This window comes from Cheilinus undulatus, linkage group 4, assembly GCF_018320785.1.
Source record: "Cheilinus undulatus linkage group 4, ASM1832078v1, whole genome shotgun sequence".
Classification (NCBI taxonomy): Eukaryota; Metazoa; Chordata; class Actinopteri; order Labriformes; family Labridae; genus Cheilinus; species Cheilinus undulatus.
Window position 1 is genome coordinate 43,782,140 of NC_054868.1, and position 18,178 is coordinate 43,800,317.

General features: G+C 39.7%; 1 protein-coding gene across 1 annotated transcript in view; it reads right to left on the bottom strand.

Annotated features, from left to right (window-relative positions):
• Positions 1–747: 747 nt before the first annotated feature.
• The window catches only part of LOC121508361 (voltage-dependent T-type calcium channel subunit alpha-1H-like), a 111,162-nt gene continuing 93,731 nt past the window's right edge, over positions 748–18,178 (bottom strand). Inside the window, exons 30-35 of the mRNA XM_041785157.1 lie at positions 15,557–15,635; positions 15,124–15,245; positions 12,661–12,960; positions 12,411–12,561; positions 5,559–6,118; positions 748–2,832 (exon numbers count right to left, since the gene is read on the bottom strand). Of these exons, the coding sequence (XP_041641091.1) occupies positions 2,149–2,832; positions 5,559–6,118; positions 12,411–12,561; positions 12,661–12,960; positions 15,124–15,245; positions 15,557–15,635 (1,896 nt within the window). The 3' untranslated portion in view covers positions 748–2,148. The remainder of the gene's footprint in view (positions 2,833–5,558; positions 6,119–12,410; positions 12,562–12,660; positions 12,961–15,123; positions 15,246–15,556; positions 15,636–18,178) is intronic.

Here is an 18,178-nt window from a genome sequence, read left to right on the forward strand (position 1 = left end):
TATGTAAATTGGAAGATAAGTCTTATTAAAAACACAAAACTCTCACTTGGATAAATACAAGGTTCTCATATTGCTTATCTTTAAAAAGCTGCTTCACAGCTCTGTACTTAATCAGTTATTTTTGGACAAAATTTTGCACCTATCTATACAAGGGTGCGGTAAGAAATCAAGCATCTACTGTACATAGAAAATTCATAATCAGCTTTAACATTATTTAACTTAAAGGTCCATTTTTGTACAGCTTTACTGTACTTCTATATGAGAGCAAGAAATCAGAGCATTATGACTTTATTTTGATAAGAAAAGATATTGAATATGTGATGCTTGAACCTCCTTAAATGGACGAATACTGAGCGTCTGGGCTCAACAGTGCCTGCTCACTTTTTTAGCGGCTCTGGTTCCTGAAGTAAAATTCACCATTCAAATCCTGCATAGACATTTCGCTAAATCCTTATTAGAACAGTCAGGGTTAATTTTGACAGCTATTTTTAATTTAAATCTCAGTCTTAGTCTTTAGATTAAATGTCTTTTTTGTTTTAGTCACATTTTAGTCATTTCTACCCTTTTTAGTTTTAGTCTATTTTTAGTCACCTTGATAAAAACTAAACTTACTTTTAGTCAGTTTTAGTCATCAAAGATTTATTTTTGGCCAGTCTTAGTCTAGATTTTTTGATAAGAAAAACAAACAAATGAAAGTATGATTTTTTGCAAACTGTTAAAAAAAACTACACTATAATGTTTGCATAATGTGAAGAGCATATAATCTCTGCTGCAAAAAAAATGTCTTTATTTGGTAACTGTTCAATTTAAACAAATATTCCAAATTAATCTTAATTTTGATTTATGGCCCAACCCTACTGAGCGCTTGACCATATAACATTTGGTTTGGTGCAAAACAGCATTTAAAAATAGAGAAAAAGCAAAGGTACAACATATATGCATATATTTTAACGAGGATGGACGAACTACATATCCCACAACCCATTGCAATATATTTTATTAATTAAGGTTAATTTTTCATGCCTTCAAATCATACAGGTACCTTTTTTGTACAATCATCTTTACTGTAGTGTTTCCATTTCAAATGAAAATGTTTTAATTAAGGCTGCTGAAAAATTAGAACTTTTATAGTGATTCACTTCAAAATTTCTGAGATTAATCAAATCATTTTTATCACATTTTCAACTTCCATTATTTTACTTTTAACTCTTTTTGTGTCTTTTTGATCTTTCTACTGTCATAGACTCAGGGTAATAGACATCCTGTAGATAAGTATATAATTCACAAACACTGGAGCTAACACTGGAGTCTTCTGCAGTAGCATATGCCATTGTTCACACTTATGTAGCTCATGTTAAGTCTATCTTGATGATATGGCTAATAATCAATTTGTTAAAAGAAAATAAATGGGAATTTTACCCCTGGAACCATGCTGTTGAGCCCTATTGTTTCCAAGCTTAGCAATAGAGGATCTTTGAAAATAGAAGATCTTTGCATTTTGGACAATTTAACAGAAAAAAAAGGTTTGAGACATCATCTTGAGTTATATATATCTGATGTGTGGACCAACGATTCAACTGTTCTATCAAGAAAAAAAGAAATCATAAAATTAAGGAATAATTACAGTAATCATAAGCTGCACTCAGTAGCCAAGTTTCTCTCTTTGTCAACATCTATGTGCACATGAGTAGACCACACAGTAGCTTAATCCATGCTGCATCTATGTGTGATCTTGTACTCTGACCAAGGCTTGAGGTGTGAAGAAAAGTATGAGTAAGAGCAGAAGTAGGAGATCAAGCAGGGGGCCGGTAAGTGTTGGACTGACTATAGCGGGGTGGGGTGGGGTGGGGTGGGGGTCTACAGTGTCTGAACTAAAGCTAGGACTATGATAGAAGAAAAGGAAACGTCTTCTCGTGTGCATCTCGTGTGCAAACTTCACAAAGGGTCCTTAAATGCAGACACACTCTGCCTGAAAAAGTCCTGCTCAAACACCCTGTGAAAATCGTGATTGGACAGGACGAGGTGAGGGGCGGGGTCCTTTAATAGAAAGGTAACAGGTATCCTTCCTGTTTTGGATAGTGGCTCCGCTCCCCTCTTGAGTGCTGCAGCAGCACTAGAGAAAATAATCCCTCCTCTGTCTGAGTTAGTTCAGTCGTCCACAGAGCTTCCCTCGGCATGATTAGGAGGGAGGGTTGTGGCATCAAACGACAGAGTCCGCCTTCTCAGCTCAACACTGCTGTCCATCAGCTGGGTTGCTATAGTAACAGGCTCCTCTCCCGGCGGCGGGCTCATCCTCTGCTTCCTGTTCCTGCCCGACACCGGAGACACCGATTGGCTGAGGCGGCTCCGGTGCTCCCCAGGGCTCGGAGAAAGGTGTCTGCTTTTGTGTGACGAGCCGGGAGGAGGTTGTGTCTGTGAGTGCGTGAGAACAGAACTGTTTATACGGCTCACTTCCTCGTCTGTGGCGTCCAAATGGGAGCTGGGGTCAGAGCCAGCCATTTTGGAGCTACAGAGCGGCGCTGATAGTGTGGAATCACCGCTGGGGACCTTCAGACTGGACTGGCTCTGCGGGCTGCTGGGTCTTTTCTCTACATCTGCTTGAGAGCCACAGATGGCCGGCTCAGGTACGTGTTCCTGCCCACTGGTTTCACTGTGGCTCCGGCTGTGGCTCCTGCATGAGATGACCCTCTGGGCGTGTGCGTATTTCAGTGTGTGCACGCTGGACGATCGCTGGCGTGGAGGTGTGGAAGAGGCGGCTGGAACAGTGAGATGAGTCTCTGCCAGGTCGTCGGCTGAGCCGCTCTGATCCACAGAGTCGCTGCGCACAGCCTCCTGCAACACAAACACACACAAATACACAACTAAATGAGTTTGTGTTGGTTTAGAACCATTTTCTAAATGATCTGGAAAAAATACACACAACAAAACAGAGAAATTGATTTTTTATTGCATCTCTAGCTGGAGCTACAAGACAAAAGAAGTCTGAAAAGAAGAAGTCTTCTTTGTGCAGCCTGTGAGCTAATATGAGGCTAAAGCCGTTTGATATAAAGTGTGTTTTTTCTTTCTTTTATCTAGACTCAGTGAGGAGAAGTTTGGAAAACTGATTTGTTTTAGAGCAGTGGTTCTTTGGTCCAGCACCAGGACCCACGACAAAAACAACCTAAACTTCTTTAATTTTCAATTAAAACCAAATGTTGAAATGAAAAGTGGGGCAATTTGGATGTGAGATGGAACAAAAATGTGACAGAACAAAAGAGATGGAGACATTTCCTTCAAAATCAAAGCACATAACGGACTTTTGCCACTTTTTCTTTACAGGGACACATTCACTGAAATGGCATTGCAAACTCCTGTTTGATGACGGGCTGCTACAAAGGAGTTCGGCCAAATTTGACTAAATTTGTGATATGCTTCCCGGCCTTAAGATTGGTATTTCCAACATCAGTTTCATATTGAAAATGAGCACAGCAAGCGCAAAAAATTGGCAGCTGTGGACACAAGCCCTTAAATTTAAAAATGCATCTTAGAGATTTAAAAAGACTTACCACATATCAACATGTTTTGACCCTTGTTTATTTTATCCCTATTATGAATCATTTTTTCCTTACACAGTAGAATAAGTGAAAATAAATGAGCAGATTTGTTCATCCATAGTGAACACGAGGGCTATCAATTCTGATTAAACTGAGCTGGGTTCCCTCTCTTTTCAAGAGATAATTTTCCGGGACTTCATGGAAATTTATGTGACCATTAAATTGCTTGAGGCATGGTGTTCATACACCAATATGTTCTTTTCTATGGAGGTTTGATTTAACGTGCTGTCTTTGGCTATAACCATGAACTCTAATAAGTTATAAACAATGACAGATTGATCATAGAAAAATTCAAATACATCTACAGATTTAAAGCACTTCATTTTACTAATACAAATATGTTTCAATAATGGTTCAATCAATTTGAACTTTTTCTTTACTTGTTTTTCTCTATAACCACCTCTTACTTACTTATGCTATTGATCAGTGTTTCAAATTGTACTTAACTGTCTCTTTTTAAACAAATATAAGAAATATTATTAACAACAGTCTGTTGTTAGCTGATGTCACTGCTTTTATTGAAAGTTAACAGCCAGTTAAATGCCATTTTTTTTGTTCACTGTGAGGTAAATTTGCCAAATCCACCAGCCACAGTGGTCCATGGATCCTTAAAATGATCATATAACAGAGAGATTTGAACCAGAAAACAGACTTTATCTCTTCTCTGGCACAGAGCCAGGCAGCTGCGCTCTGTTCATGAGGTCAAGGGTCAGGATAATGGTGTGAGAGCTTTCCTCCATTTAGATTGTAACATGTTTTTTAAATATGAGAGGATTCTAGACAGACACGCACACCATCCTAGAGCAGATTTTACTGACTCATTTTTAATTATTTTGAAGCTTAATTTTATAAACTTGGAGATGTTTTATTTGACTAAAATTTGAACTAGGTCTTCATAACACAGTGACCTGTCATACAACAAACCTAAATAAAGATTCATTTTCACTTCACAGGGTCTTTAGAATTTGGCCGCTATGCTCAAAAATGCTACAAAAATAAATGATGTGATGTGGTGGGGGATAACACAATGTCCATGCCCTACGGTCACTATTTGACACGATCCTTCATATCATTCAGTGCTTTCAGACAATGCCATTAAAAAAAAAAAGAAACTGTTTAAATAATTCAGGACCGTACAAGCTTTTTCAGGACATTTCCCTTTTCTTTCCACTTTCTGCCTTTCTGTCTTTTTCCAAGACTTGAAAATCGGTCACTTGTTGTCAAGGGTTTGCAGAACACATAGGAACGCTGCTAAGTTATTAATACATATAAACAGTTTGTTTGAAGATTGAAATCTACGCTGCTGTACTGTGATAGCTTCTATAAATGAGGGACACTTGAGTGATACTGCTAAAAATTAAGGGACAAAGTGGAAGAAGACTGTGGCAAAATATCAGAGAAAAGTTAACAAAACTAAGTATTAATAATCAATATATGAAAAAAAAACTTTCTGCAAGCATCACCACAAAAATGACTCATTAATTAAAAATGCCCTATTTTAAATAATCAAACAGGAATATTTGTTTAAGCTCCTTTAAAGTAAGGATTTGCTACTTGTCCTTTTAATCTGAAAGTAATTAAAGAGTTTTTGAGTTATGGACGATTGCATGGAAAAAAATGTTTAAAGACTTCAAACTTTGATGAGTTTTTTTTTTTCTTTTAAAGACAAAATAATGATTTGAATTATCCTGAAATTAACTGGCAGAAAAATATACAATGAAAAGACTTAAGCTTTTCTAGTTGTCTGATGGATGAACTAATCCCATTAATTCATATTCATACTCATTCACAAGCCACTGACGCAGCAGTTAGGGCAAACTGGGTTTAAATGTTTTGCTCAAGGACAGATCGACGTGCAACTACAGGAGCCAGGTCGAACCCTTGACATTCTATTTGAGGGAGCACAGAGCTCCAGTGTGTCAGCTCTACCATGAGAAAAGGAGACAAAATCAGGTAAGGACTCACCTGTCTCCGTAGCTGTCTGCTCGAAGTGCGGAAGGACGCCCCTCTCCTCAGGGCGGAACTTTCTGGAACGTAGGACGGACTCAGCATGTGTCTGTCCAAACTGTCTTCAGGACTGAGCCAGTGAGAGGAGCGTCTGCTGGCAGTGTGAGTGGGGCTCAGTCTGAGAGAGCTGTGTCTGTCTATGCTGTGACTGGACATGAGTGTGGGTCGGTCCGCACTGTGTTCGGGGTTCAGCCTGTATCCGTCCATGCTGCGAGTGGAGCTCAGTCTGTGTCTGTTAATCCGATGAGCCGGGCTGAACTTGTACCCGTCGATGCTGTGAGCCGAGTTGAGTCTGTGTCTGTGTATCCTGTGAGCTGGACTGAACCTGTATCCGTCCATGCTGTCGGCTGGGCTCAGTCTGAAAGAAGAGTGTCTGTCGATGCTCTGAGAGGTGCTGAGGAAGATCTTCGGCCTCATGCTGCGTCCGGAGCCCAGCGAGGCGTGGCTGATGGTGGGCAGGGCTCCGGGAACCTGCAACAGGGAGCTGCCTCCACTGGAGCCCAGAGACGACATGGAGCCTGCAGAAAACAGAGTTATACAGATTTAATAGACAGCATAGAAAGATAAATGTACACCTTCTTTTTTCTTAAAATAAAAGCTGCCAGGGTGGATTTTCCTCTACAGATAATATTTATGCACCTTTCACCAAGTACCTCATTAGCTCCTTCACCACACCAGATATGCATAAGTTCAATCAAAGCCTGGTTTGATCAGAGGTTCTAACTCATGATAAGGGTTTCACTCGTTGCATCATCTGAGATAGTTTCAGCATGGCCTGAAGTACAACTTAAATCTAACATCTACCTCCCAGTAGGTTTGAAGGCTTTGGTAAAATCTGGTTTTCATGGCGATGGTGTTTGAAAGGTCTAATAACTTTGAGGAGGAGAGGGTTTTAGCAGCTGTAACAGTAGTATACTGGTGAATGTATACTTTTATGCTTTGCTGCTCATTGTGTGCCATAAACTTTTGGCTAGGAAACTTGAAAAAAGATTTTTAATCTCAACAGGAATTCCTGGTTAAATAAAGCAGTGTTTCCAAACCATTTTTCCTTGGACCCCCCCCCCAACATGCATCTAAGAAAAGCAGAGCCCCCATCCCCCTGGATCAAAGAGAGAAGAAAAAGTGACACACTGCCACCAAAAATCAGCAATAATAATAATGGCAATAATGTAAGCACAAAAACTGTGCAACGGGAACTTCATGGAATGGGTTCTCCAAGGCCAAACAGCTGCATGCCTCACATCACCAATTCAATGGGGCATCAGATGGAGTGGTGTAAAGCACACTGACACTGGACTGTAGTGTGACAAATCACACTTCTAGGTTGTCAGTCAGATAGGTGAGTCTGGTTTAGGCAGATGCCAGGAAAATGTTACCTGTCTGACTGCATTGTGCCAACTATGAGGTTTGGTGGAGGAGGGATAATGGTATAAGGCTGTTTTTCAGGGTTTTGTCTGGGCCCCTTATCTCCAGTGAAGGTCAATCATAATGGTTCAGCATACCAACACATTTTGGACAATGCTATGCCTCTAACTTTGTGGCAACAGTTTGGGGAAGACCCTTTTCTATTCCAACATGACTGTGCCCCAGTTCACAAAGCAATGGACTATAAAGATACGGTTTAATGAGTTCAGTGTGGAAGAACTTGACCCCATCAACCCCTTTGGGGATGAAGTGGAACAGAGATTGCAAGCCAGGTCTTTTCATCCAACATCAGTGCCTGACTTCATAAGTGCTCTACAGAATAAATGGACACAAATCCCCACAAAAACACTCCAAAATCTTGTGGAAAGCCTTCTAAGAAGAGTGGAGGTCATTAAAGCTGCAAAAGGGGACCAAGTCCAGATTAAGTTACCCAAAAGTGGGTTGCACAACAAAATTTAGCAGTCTAGCCTGTGCTAAAGTCCAGAGTGGACTGACTTGTTCAGGTTTTCCTGAGATAATGAATAAATTTGGTCTTGTTTAAGATTTCAACTTATTTATTACCTTTTCCCTGGATAGCCAGTAGGTTTTCTCAAGATAACAAGGAAATTCACTGAAAAACGATCAAATTTCCATGCTGTCTCGGGAAAAAGGATTAAAACAAAATGTATGAATGCATGCCCTTCAATAATGATGTGCTTTTTAAACATTTTTGTTTATTTCCTCTTTGTATTAAGTCATGTTTTGTTCCATTAAGGGTCCATCTGCAAGATTTTTATCAAATAAATATAAGCAATTAAACATTTTTAAAAAGCTTGGTCACAATTTCTTATAAGGAGGTGATGGGTGCCTAACCACTTGAGCACCACTGCCATAGAATCTCTTATTCCCTTTCAATTTTTCCTAAAATTTGAGGTTGGGTTCATATGTGAGTACAAACAGCCACACACTTCACCGAAACTCCAACTTCTCCATGCCAGGCAAACTGTCAAACTTTCGGCAAGAAGTCATAATGAGGTGGTATGTGCATGCACATTTTTACCATGTCCCCCCCTGCAATCTTTGCAAAAGTAAAGAACTAACGATTTAATTTTTCCTACCACTATATTCTTTTACACAATTTTGTTCATACTGTGAATGAGTCCAGTGGCATGGAGCTTTGAAGGCTGCTACAATGCTGCCCTCGCTGTTCTATGCCTTGAGGTGTTAAAGAGTATATGTGAAGGGGGCTTAAGGCTTTATTTTACCCCAGTAAGGTCCTGCTGGCGGGGTTTGAACTGAAGGTACTGGTACTTTGGGTGAAGGACAGGCAGAGCTGAATAAAGTTGAATACTCGCAGCATTCAAAGGCTTTTAAACTTCTGCAGATTAGTTTGACTAAACTTAATGGCTCTTTAGGTTTTTGAGGTAATACAGACAACAATCATCTGAAACTTTTAATCCCTCAAAAATAAGCTCCTTGGCCTCAAAGTCTAGTATACATTTGGTGATAACCCTGCTTATAAATTCTGTCCTAAAAAACTTAATAAGTGCCAACAAGTTCAAACTGTAAAGCCTGATTTAAAGCCTGTTTAAATCCCAGTTAGACCAGGTTTGGAATTGGGTCTAGTAGATGGTGACGCACCTATTCATTTCCTGTCCAGCTCCCCTATGGTGAGGTTACAAACCCACAACCACTTTGTGCAGGCCTATCTTTGTTGCAGCAGCCCCTCACTCTGACACCCCTTCATTAGTCTTTTTTTAAAATCCATTATTGTCTAAACACAGATGAAAACACATCAGTGAGGAGTCATGCTGCTGTGGCTGACACGTTCCTTCGTTATCATGAGCTTAAAAAACTGTAATTCACAATGAGTTAGTCTCACACACATTAACAACACTATAAACAACTACAGGTGCAGTAAAAGTGAATTAATCTGCAGCTGCAAATAGACTCTAGTTAACACACTCCTGTTTGAGTAATGTCTGATACCAGCTACAGCTCTCTGCTGTTACAGGGAAAATCTACATATCCTTTTAAAACTAATGGAACAACATATTTAATGCAATTATTAATAAGAAGTCAGTTGTAATGGAGGGACCTGGGCTCTGTGGGAATTCAGGGGATTGTATAGTGGTTATTAATGGAAAATAGATGGGACGGGGCATAATTAACGAGTTGGCAGGACAGGAAACTTAATAAGAAAAGGTTGTGTTTTAGATATCAAATCAATATGAAGTTCTCTTATGAATGAGCATGATTTTTCTTTATTCTGAACAAAATAACAGTTTATTATCTTTCCTACCTGTATGAATAGCCTTTTTCAAATTGCTTTTAGATCATCTGTCCATCTTTTTGCTCCTGCTAATCCCGGGCCCGCCCGGCAGGCTAAACAAGTCAGTCCAGACATCGCTCTCTCTTTTAGGTCAGTTTACACTTAGTATATATGAATAGGTCTGCAGGTGTGGTTCCTGCATGGACTGGATCACTTTATGGAGCACATCTTTCCTTGTCTAATACTGGTAATTTATTTTTCTGTGTTTTTCAATATGAAAAACTACTCTTGTATTTATTTGTTTTCATTTGTACCCATCTGTTTCTGACTTCTTGTTATAAAGTGCTTATATATCTAGCATTGAAAAAGTTTTCTTTCTTTTCTTCTCTTTAGAGTTAGAGTATCTTTATTTCTCATAGCACACTGAACAACAATTTTTTTTGTGCTTCTCTAAAAACAAGGAAAAAAATAAAGAATAACATACAGTCATTCATCACAGGGCTTGATGTACCACAACCTGGAGCTGGAGATGGGAGGAAAGGCAGCCAGAGTTGACACAGGTGTGTCGCTCGACAGCCAAGATCAAGCTTAATGGTATTTCTTTGGCCCAGGCCTTTTAAGCCCTGGTGATATGCCCAGAGATCGCTGTTTGTTTTGGGGCCCTTGGAACACCCACAGCACAACCAAGGGCTCGTGGCAACCCTACTACCTGCCCGGACAGTACCCTAAGATGTGCTTACTCTCAGCATTTGCCCTAAAGGTGTAGACTTTGTCATTTTTTCAACAGATTGTTTTCCCATGCCCCTGGTAATATGTAGGGACATCCAGAGCACCACCTAGGTTGTGTCAATCATCCTTATTTGCAATTAAAAACCTTAATTTAGCCTCAATTTTTTGCCCAAACATGCCTAATTGTTCTGCACAGTACTGTAAATCACACTTAGCTGCACTGTGTCTTATTAAGTTCAGACTTAGATGAGAGGATTTAAAGGTAGTAGAAAGTTTAACCTTTTGAAGACCTTAAAATTTTACACCCAAAACTTTTTGGGGGTTTAATCTTTTAAACCAACTCTCCCTCTACTCATAAAAATTAAATAATTATAACTTTCAAGAAATGTAAACCTTTATATGCCAGGGTCTGTCACCATGCGCCCCTATGTTTTAGATGGGAAAGAGTAAAAATGAGTTCTTTTCAATATAGAACATGCAAAGTAGATTTTTTTCATCCTGGTCATTAGAGTCTGGTATATCATAAAATTTTGGCAATACTGATTTTTATGCATCATTATTTTTGGCACAGTGTCAAATTTAAGGGAAGTCTATTGCATTTAGTGCAATTATCAGTGTAACTCACATTAAAATACCAAAATAAAAATGTGCAGATAATTATTACATAATACTGCACATGACCTGTTACTACTTTCAAGCATTAGTGTAGCTTCAAGTGGGAACAAATATTGTACCTCAAATGTTAGGCAGCATTTATGCGCATGCACATCAATGTTATTATCAGTGTTATTGCACACAATGTTATTGTGCATAAATGTTGCATAATGTTTCATTATACCTCCATTCATCATTTATCTAAAACCCTTGTCCCATCTGGGATGGCAGGGAGACTGGAGCCCAGGGTAAGAGGCGGGGTACACCCTGGACTGGTCACCAGTCGATCAGAAAGCCGATGTATAGAGAAAAACAAATATTCACGGTGGCGTGCAGGTAGTTCAGAGTCACCAGTTAGCCTAGTTAACATTATTTTTTTGGTTTGTTGGAGCACCCGAAGAAAACCCATGCATACACGGGGCGAACATGAAAACTTCACAGAGGAAAGAGCCTATTCAACTGGCACTGCATCACCATGCGAGCCATTACTATCATCATTATTACTATCATTAGTAGTAGTAGTAGTGGTGGAAGAGGTAGTAGTATTACCTCCTGTACTGATGCCTTAGTTATTTAGATAAAGCTGCATGATCAGTTCATAACTTTGTGAGTTGACAGTTTTTGTTGCACATAAAAAGACTGAGGAAGACAACAAAGTCTCAGCAAGATTTGAGGAAGACGGTTTGACAAAATCAGGACAACTTGTGTGAATAAAACTCACTTTGTAGTAGGAACACAAATCAAAGAAAAGTTTAGTAACAAGATCAAATCACAATCATCCAACTGTCTAAAGATATCCTTCCTTCACTTTGATTTAATAACCTTGCAAAGCTGGTGGATTAGATAGTTTTCATGTCTGTCATCAGATGAATCCATCTAGTAAAGTTTCAAGCTGGAACTAGCCAGAGAATACATGGACCAATCAGTCCAGGTGGTAAACACGGACAGGGCTCAGTTTAACTGCAAGCCTGAAATAATGGCGACTGGTGATGAGATTAGCATGTAGCTAGAGCTGCAGTTTCATCAGGATATTTCTTTTAATAAAAAGAGACCAAAGAACTACCCTGGAAGCTTTTCTTGATGGAAAAGTTGTTTTTTGCTCCTCTACTGGCTGGCTTTTGCTAGAGTTAAATTTACGTTAAAGTCATGTTTTGTTGCTCTGACAGGTCTGCAATGCACCTGACAGAAAGTTCATTCAGTCATCCTCTAAGATTTTCTCTTTTTTTTAAAAGACTGTAACTGGCTATCTGGCATGTCATGTTACTGACAGAAAGAAAAACAGGACTGGGATGGGAGTCATTCTTCCCTGGGTTGGGAGGTATAAGCATATTTTTGAGGAAGGGGAATGTGCCAGTAGCAAAAACATCTCCTGTGTCACCCCAGTGTGCTTCAATATACGTCAAACTTAGTATTTTTACTGTGTGCATTTGATAAATCTACTAGAAGCAGCTCCCACTGTGATGTCAAAAGCAGAAATACAGAGGGCTGGATAGAAGCAGCAGCAGTGGAGAAAAAAAACTTATGCTTTCAAGCGTACACTAATCCTACCAATTTGTCACTACCATTAAAAAATATCTCCCTCTTTGAGGTCTGTAATAACACTGCCTCTGGTTGTACCTCATCACACTTAAACTGCTTCCTATGCTATTTCTGGAGGCAATAATCTTTACAGCATCAGTTGGTGGTTACAGCAGAGTGAAAACTGTTCCTTAATTTAATCGACTATTAAAAAGAAATAGTAGTCCAACTACCTGAGTAGCTGTAGACGGAGTAGGACTCCTGGCCAATGGCAGGATAGGGGGAGCATCTGAGAGGCTGAACGTAGCTGTCGCTAGGGAGAGACAACATGCGTCCCAAGCTCTGTAGGTTGCCATGGGAACACTCCTCATCCTCCACCTGCACCTGCCACATAAAATCATCATAACAGTCAAAAGTTTTTGTCACCTCCACTCTCTTACCTCTCTCACATGCGAGAATGTGACCACACAGCCTGTCTGTTACCTGTGCAGGTACGTCAGCGTTCAGGCCTTGCTGGTCTCCGCCTAAAGACGCCATGCTGTGACGTCGATTAGCTTCCCTTTCCTCCCTCTCCTCCCTCTCTCTCCTCTCCTCCCTCTCCTCCATCTCCTCTAGCTGCGCCTCCTTGTTGCTGTCCTCCAGGTGCTTCATCAGCACAGCCACGACCACATTGACCAGGACGAATTGAGCTGTGAGAACGAAGGTGACGAAGTAAACGGGAGATATCAGGGGGAGGTAGGTGAGGCAGTGGCGGTCCTGGGGGCGACACTCTCTTAACGTGTCCTGGACAATGAAGGTCAGATGAGAAATAGGATTATTTTTTAAAATATATTATAAATCTGTGCTAATTTTGGCAGCTGTTTTAACTTAAGTCATAGTCAAGATTAAAATGCCTTTTAGATTTAGTTTAATCATTTTTATTTTGAAAGTTTCAGTTGATGAAAACTCAGAAACATTTTATCTGAGTTCCAGTGTATTCAGAAAATATTAAGACCATTTTCACTTTCAGTTTTGTTAAGTTGCAGCCTGATGCTACAATTATTTGATTATTTTTCTCTCTCATTAATCCCTTAATGTAAAAAAAATTGTAAAAATACCCCATAATGACAAAGTGAAAACAGAAATTTTTTTTTTTTTTGCAGATTTATGAAAAAAAAAGAAAACTGAAATATCACATCAACACAAGTATTCAGAACCTTTACTCAGTTCTTACTTGAAGCACCAGCAATGACAACCTCAAGTCTTTTTGAATATGACGCAACAAGCTTTGCACACCTGGATTGGAGGATTTTCTGCCATTCTTCTTTGCAAATCCTCTCAAGCTCAGTCAGCCATTGGTAGATCTTGGTTTAGATCTTTCCAGAGATGTTAAATAGGGTTCAAGTCAGGGCTTTGGCTGGGCCACTCCTGGACTTTCACAGAGTCGTACCTAAGCCACTCCTGTCATGGGGTCGATGTCATGTTGGAAGGTGAACGTTTGGCCCAGTCTGAGGTCCTTAGTACTACAGAACAGGTTTTCATTGAGGATATCTCTGTATTTTGCTCCATTCAGCCCCCACCATGCGTCAGGATTGTACTGAGCAGGTCATGAGCAGTGCCTGCCAGTCTCGGTTTCATCAGACATAATAATCTTGTGTCTCAAAGTCTGAGAGTCCTTCAGGTGCGTTTTTTTTTTGTAAACTCAAAGTGGGCTTTAATGTATGACGAGAGATCTAGCCTCTCTGCTATAAAGTCCAGATTGTTGGAGGGCTTAATTGATGTTTGTCCTTCAGGAACTCTGTCCCATCCCCACACAGGGTCTCTGGAGCTCAGTCAGGTTCTTTGTCACCTCTCTTACTCCCTTACCACTCAGTTGCTCAGTTTAGCCAGGCGACCTGCTCTTGAAAGAGTCCTCACTGTGCCAAGCTTCTTCCATTTGACAATAATGGAGGCCACTGTGCTCTTGGAAACCTTTATTGAAGCCTTCTCCAGATCTTTGCCTAGCAATAATCCTCTGATATGCATTGTCAGCTGTGAGGCCTTCGAAAGAGAGGTGTGTGCCTTTCCAAATCATGTCCAATCAATTCATTTCATCAAATGTGGAGACTCCAGTTGAGGTTTAGGAACATCTCAGCAACAATCAAGAGGAATTTGAAAAACCTGAGCTAAATTCAAGTGCTTTTTTGCAAAGGGTCTGAATTATTACGTAAATTTGAGATTTCCGTTTTTCATTTTTAATAAATATACAAACATTTCTAAAATACTGTTTTCATTTTGTCATGATGGGGTACTGAGTGTAGATTCATGAGAATAAACATATTCTAACAATTGGAAAATCAGGCTGTGACTTCATGAACTTCATGAATGCACACTGCATAGCTGATTAAATTGTCCTTACATTTTAATCTTTGCTTTTGGTCAAAACAATAATTTCTTAACTAACTGTATAAGCCATATCATAAAATACTTAATACTCAATACGTTAATTACTTCAAAATATACTGAAGCAGTCTAGCACTGATATTTTATCCCATTTTAGTCTCTGTGGTGAAAAATAAACATACTTTTAATCAGAGTTTTTATCATTAAAGATCTGTTTTTTCAAGTTGTCATCTTGCCTTGCTCATGGCTTTAGTCGATGAATTAACACTGACAGACAGTTGGAGGTATTTAAGGTGACGCATTAATGCCACACTTCCTCTCTTCTCCAACAGGGGGAGGTGTTGATCTGAGTGTGAAAAGTCTTTAAGCTTGTCACACAAGAATAATACACTCCTAACCCTCTAATGTCAGCAGCTTTTAGTCTGTCATAAAAACAGTGATCTTCTCTCTGCTTAATGCTATGCTTGTCTCATAACCGATGCTGCCAGACACTCACATATGCACTGACACAAACACAGACTTTTTGCTCCATCCATCTTCCTTATGAAACTCCCACCGAGCAGCAGAGAGAAAAGAGAAAATAACCTTCATAATCCCATTCCAGTTGTCCCCGGTAGACACCCTGAAAAGTGTGAGGAAAGCCATGCCGAAGTTGTCAAAGGTAGCATGGCGACTAAGACCCTCGCATGGGTTTTCTTCTGAACACTCTGAAAGAGGATGAAGAGGGGAAAAGAGTATAAGAGGCAGTAAGTGTGAGAGGAAAAGGCGAGGGGAGAGAACTGTGTGCAGATTAGAGCTTTGATTACAACACTGATTCTAAATTGACGTAATTAATGTAAGTAACAACACAATTTATGCATGTTACATAATCCACCGATATCTCACCAGTGTCAGCTGTGGCACACAACGCCATCAATTTTTATGCATGCACACACTCACATGCTCGCTCGTGCACGCACATGTTCACACCCACACACGCTCACGCACATGCATGCACGTCAAGCACACACACACTAACCCAGTTTTCCAAAGAGCTCAACTCCCAGAGCTGCATAGATGAAGAACAGCAACATGAAGAGCAGACCCAGATTCCCCACCTAGACGGACATGTTACACGCACACACAGATATATACAGTGTATGATTCACAGAAATAAAAACACATGTACAGTATGCTTTGAGAGAGACGCACACATGCAAACAGATAGAAAGAGGCTATAGACAGAGAATGCTAAGCCTTATTGCATTGATGTTGAATACATCTTAAAATAATCATGAATTCAATTATAGCTCTGATTTTAAGTTAGAGAAGTACTTTAATAGCCTGGATCCAGTCCTCACAAACCACAAACTGCCCGCTTTATTCCAATTACAAAGCAATTCACAGGGACTGGGCTTGCCTCTCCCACGGTAAGAGGTATGGAGAATTGTAAGATGGAGTGTAGAGGGGAAAGGAAGGGCTGCAAACACCAGGGTTCAAACCCCAGCAATGAACCGTCACTTCAAAGACAACTGGCTTTATTCGTTGGAGGGGAGGCAGTGTAGGGGTCTCCAGGGTGTTTTGCAGCACAAGAGATTCTTAGAGGTTTGTAGGATCACACATGAAGAGATCACCAGATCTGGAATTCCTTTTGTTACTTTTAGGGAAAAATGTAACGGATGTCGTGGGGCAATATATCAATACATCTTAAAACATAACATTTTCTTAGATTACATTTTGAAAGCTAATGAAGGGGTGAGACTCTTGTTTATACTCACACAGTTTATGTTCATATTAACTAATATTATTCAGTGCTGTCAAAATCTTTGATCCATTTTGATTAATTGATCACAGGGGTGAAAACTGTGATTAAAAATGCATGCTGATTAATCACTCTGATGCCATCACAACACCGGCTTAAGTAGGTCTGTACCTTTGATTGAAAAGCGTGTTAAACTTCTTTGTGCTCTGGATTTTTATAATTTCAAAATCCGAGGTTTTGAACGGCCCATTTTACAACAAGCATGATTTTGCACCAAATTCAGGCAGTTACGGTAAAGAATGGGGAGTTACACAGAGTGTTTTTTAGATCCAGCAAATGTGTTTAGGTCAGTACTTCATAGTCTTCTCTGTAGGGCTTTTAATTTCTTCAGAGTTTTTGCAGGGGTGTTTTGGGACTTACTGAACTAAACATTGGTGGAGGAGGGTTTCTACTTGACAATCCTGGCGAAGTGCTGGCTTTTTGCTACCCATCTCTCTGCATGGTTGAATTGTGGAGTCAATAAAGTAAGGATAAGTGTGTGGTTCTATAAATAGATTGATTTTTGAAGATGTAGACATCACAATATCTAGTATCTTTTACACTCAGAAGTATAAAAATGTCATGTTTTGTCAATTAAGTTTCAAGACTGAATACTTTTCCATACTTTTTCCAGCCGAAAAGATTCGTGACTTAGAAAAACATTTGCGGCTTAAGCCCTGTAAGCCACCCCCCACGTCCTGTGCATTGTCTAAATAGTACATTTATGTTGGCAATATTTATAAGAGTGGGTGGAAATGGCTAGGAAACCCCTGCTCCTTTCCAGTTCCACCCACTTTTCCAAATGCTGCCAGTGTATCTGTACAGTTTAGACAGGGCTTTCTCTCTCTCTCTCTTTTGGTTAAGATATGGCCAAATAGCAGGAAGTTTCTGTACTTTCTGATACCACAAACTATTAAATGATGATTTTATTTTTGTTTTTTAAACTGAAAAAAATCATTCATTTATTCATTCATTATTATTCTGAAACATAGTATTTTAGATTATAGCAGATTTGACAACATTTTATATATCAATACAATTTTAGCATTAATAAATCATTAGTAAACCTTAAGTCATCATCTACAAAGTATTAATAAATGATTCATGCCATTTATAAACAATGTTACGGTGTCATTTAGCAGACGCTGTTATCCAAAGCAACATACATCTAAGAGTAAGTGCCACACAAGCAAAGATCTAGACAAGAGGAAACATCAGTATGTGCCACAAAGTAACACAGCTATAAACGCCTTATTGATGTATTTGTGAAGTATTTGTAACCCTTACCCTTACAGGAACCATACCTCTTTATCAATGCCTTACCATTTAAAGCATTTGAAGCTGTGTTAGAAGTTACATATCTGGGGCGCAGATGGCCTAGTGGTTAGGTTGTGCCCTATGTAGGCTCCAGGCCTTTTATTCCCATGTCATTCTCCACTCTCTCATCCCTGTTTCCAGCTCTATCCACTGTCCTATCTCTCCCATAAAGGCAGAGATACAGAAATGTTACCAATGGTTTTGGGGCACAGGTGGCCTAGTGGTTTAAGGCGCGCCCCACGTACGTGTACAGCCCGGCTTTGAATCCGGCCTGAGGCCCTTTACCGCATATCTGTCCCCCGCTTTTGCCCCTGTTTCTGAGTCTATCCACTGTCCTCCTCTATCAAGTAAAGGCAAAAAAATGCCCCCAAAAAAATCTTTAAAAAAAAGAAACGTTACCAATGGTTTTGAATAATAGAGACCATGTGTAGGAGAGAATCTGCAAATTCTTATAATTGAAATTTAAAAATTGACCTAAACTGTAGCTGTGGTACTAAAAAGGTTTTAATATCATTTGATTTTTACTATAACCATGTGAAGTTT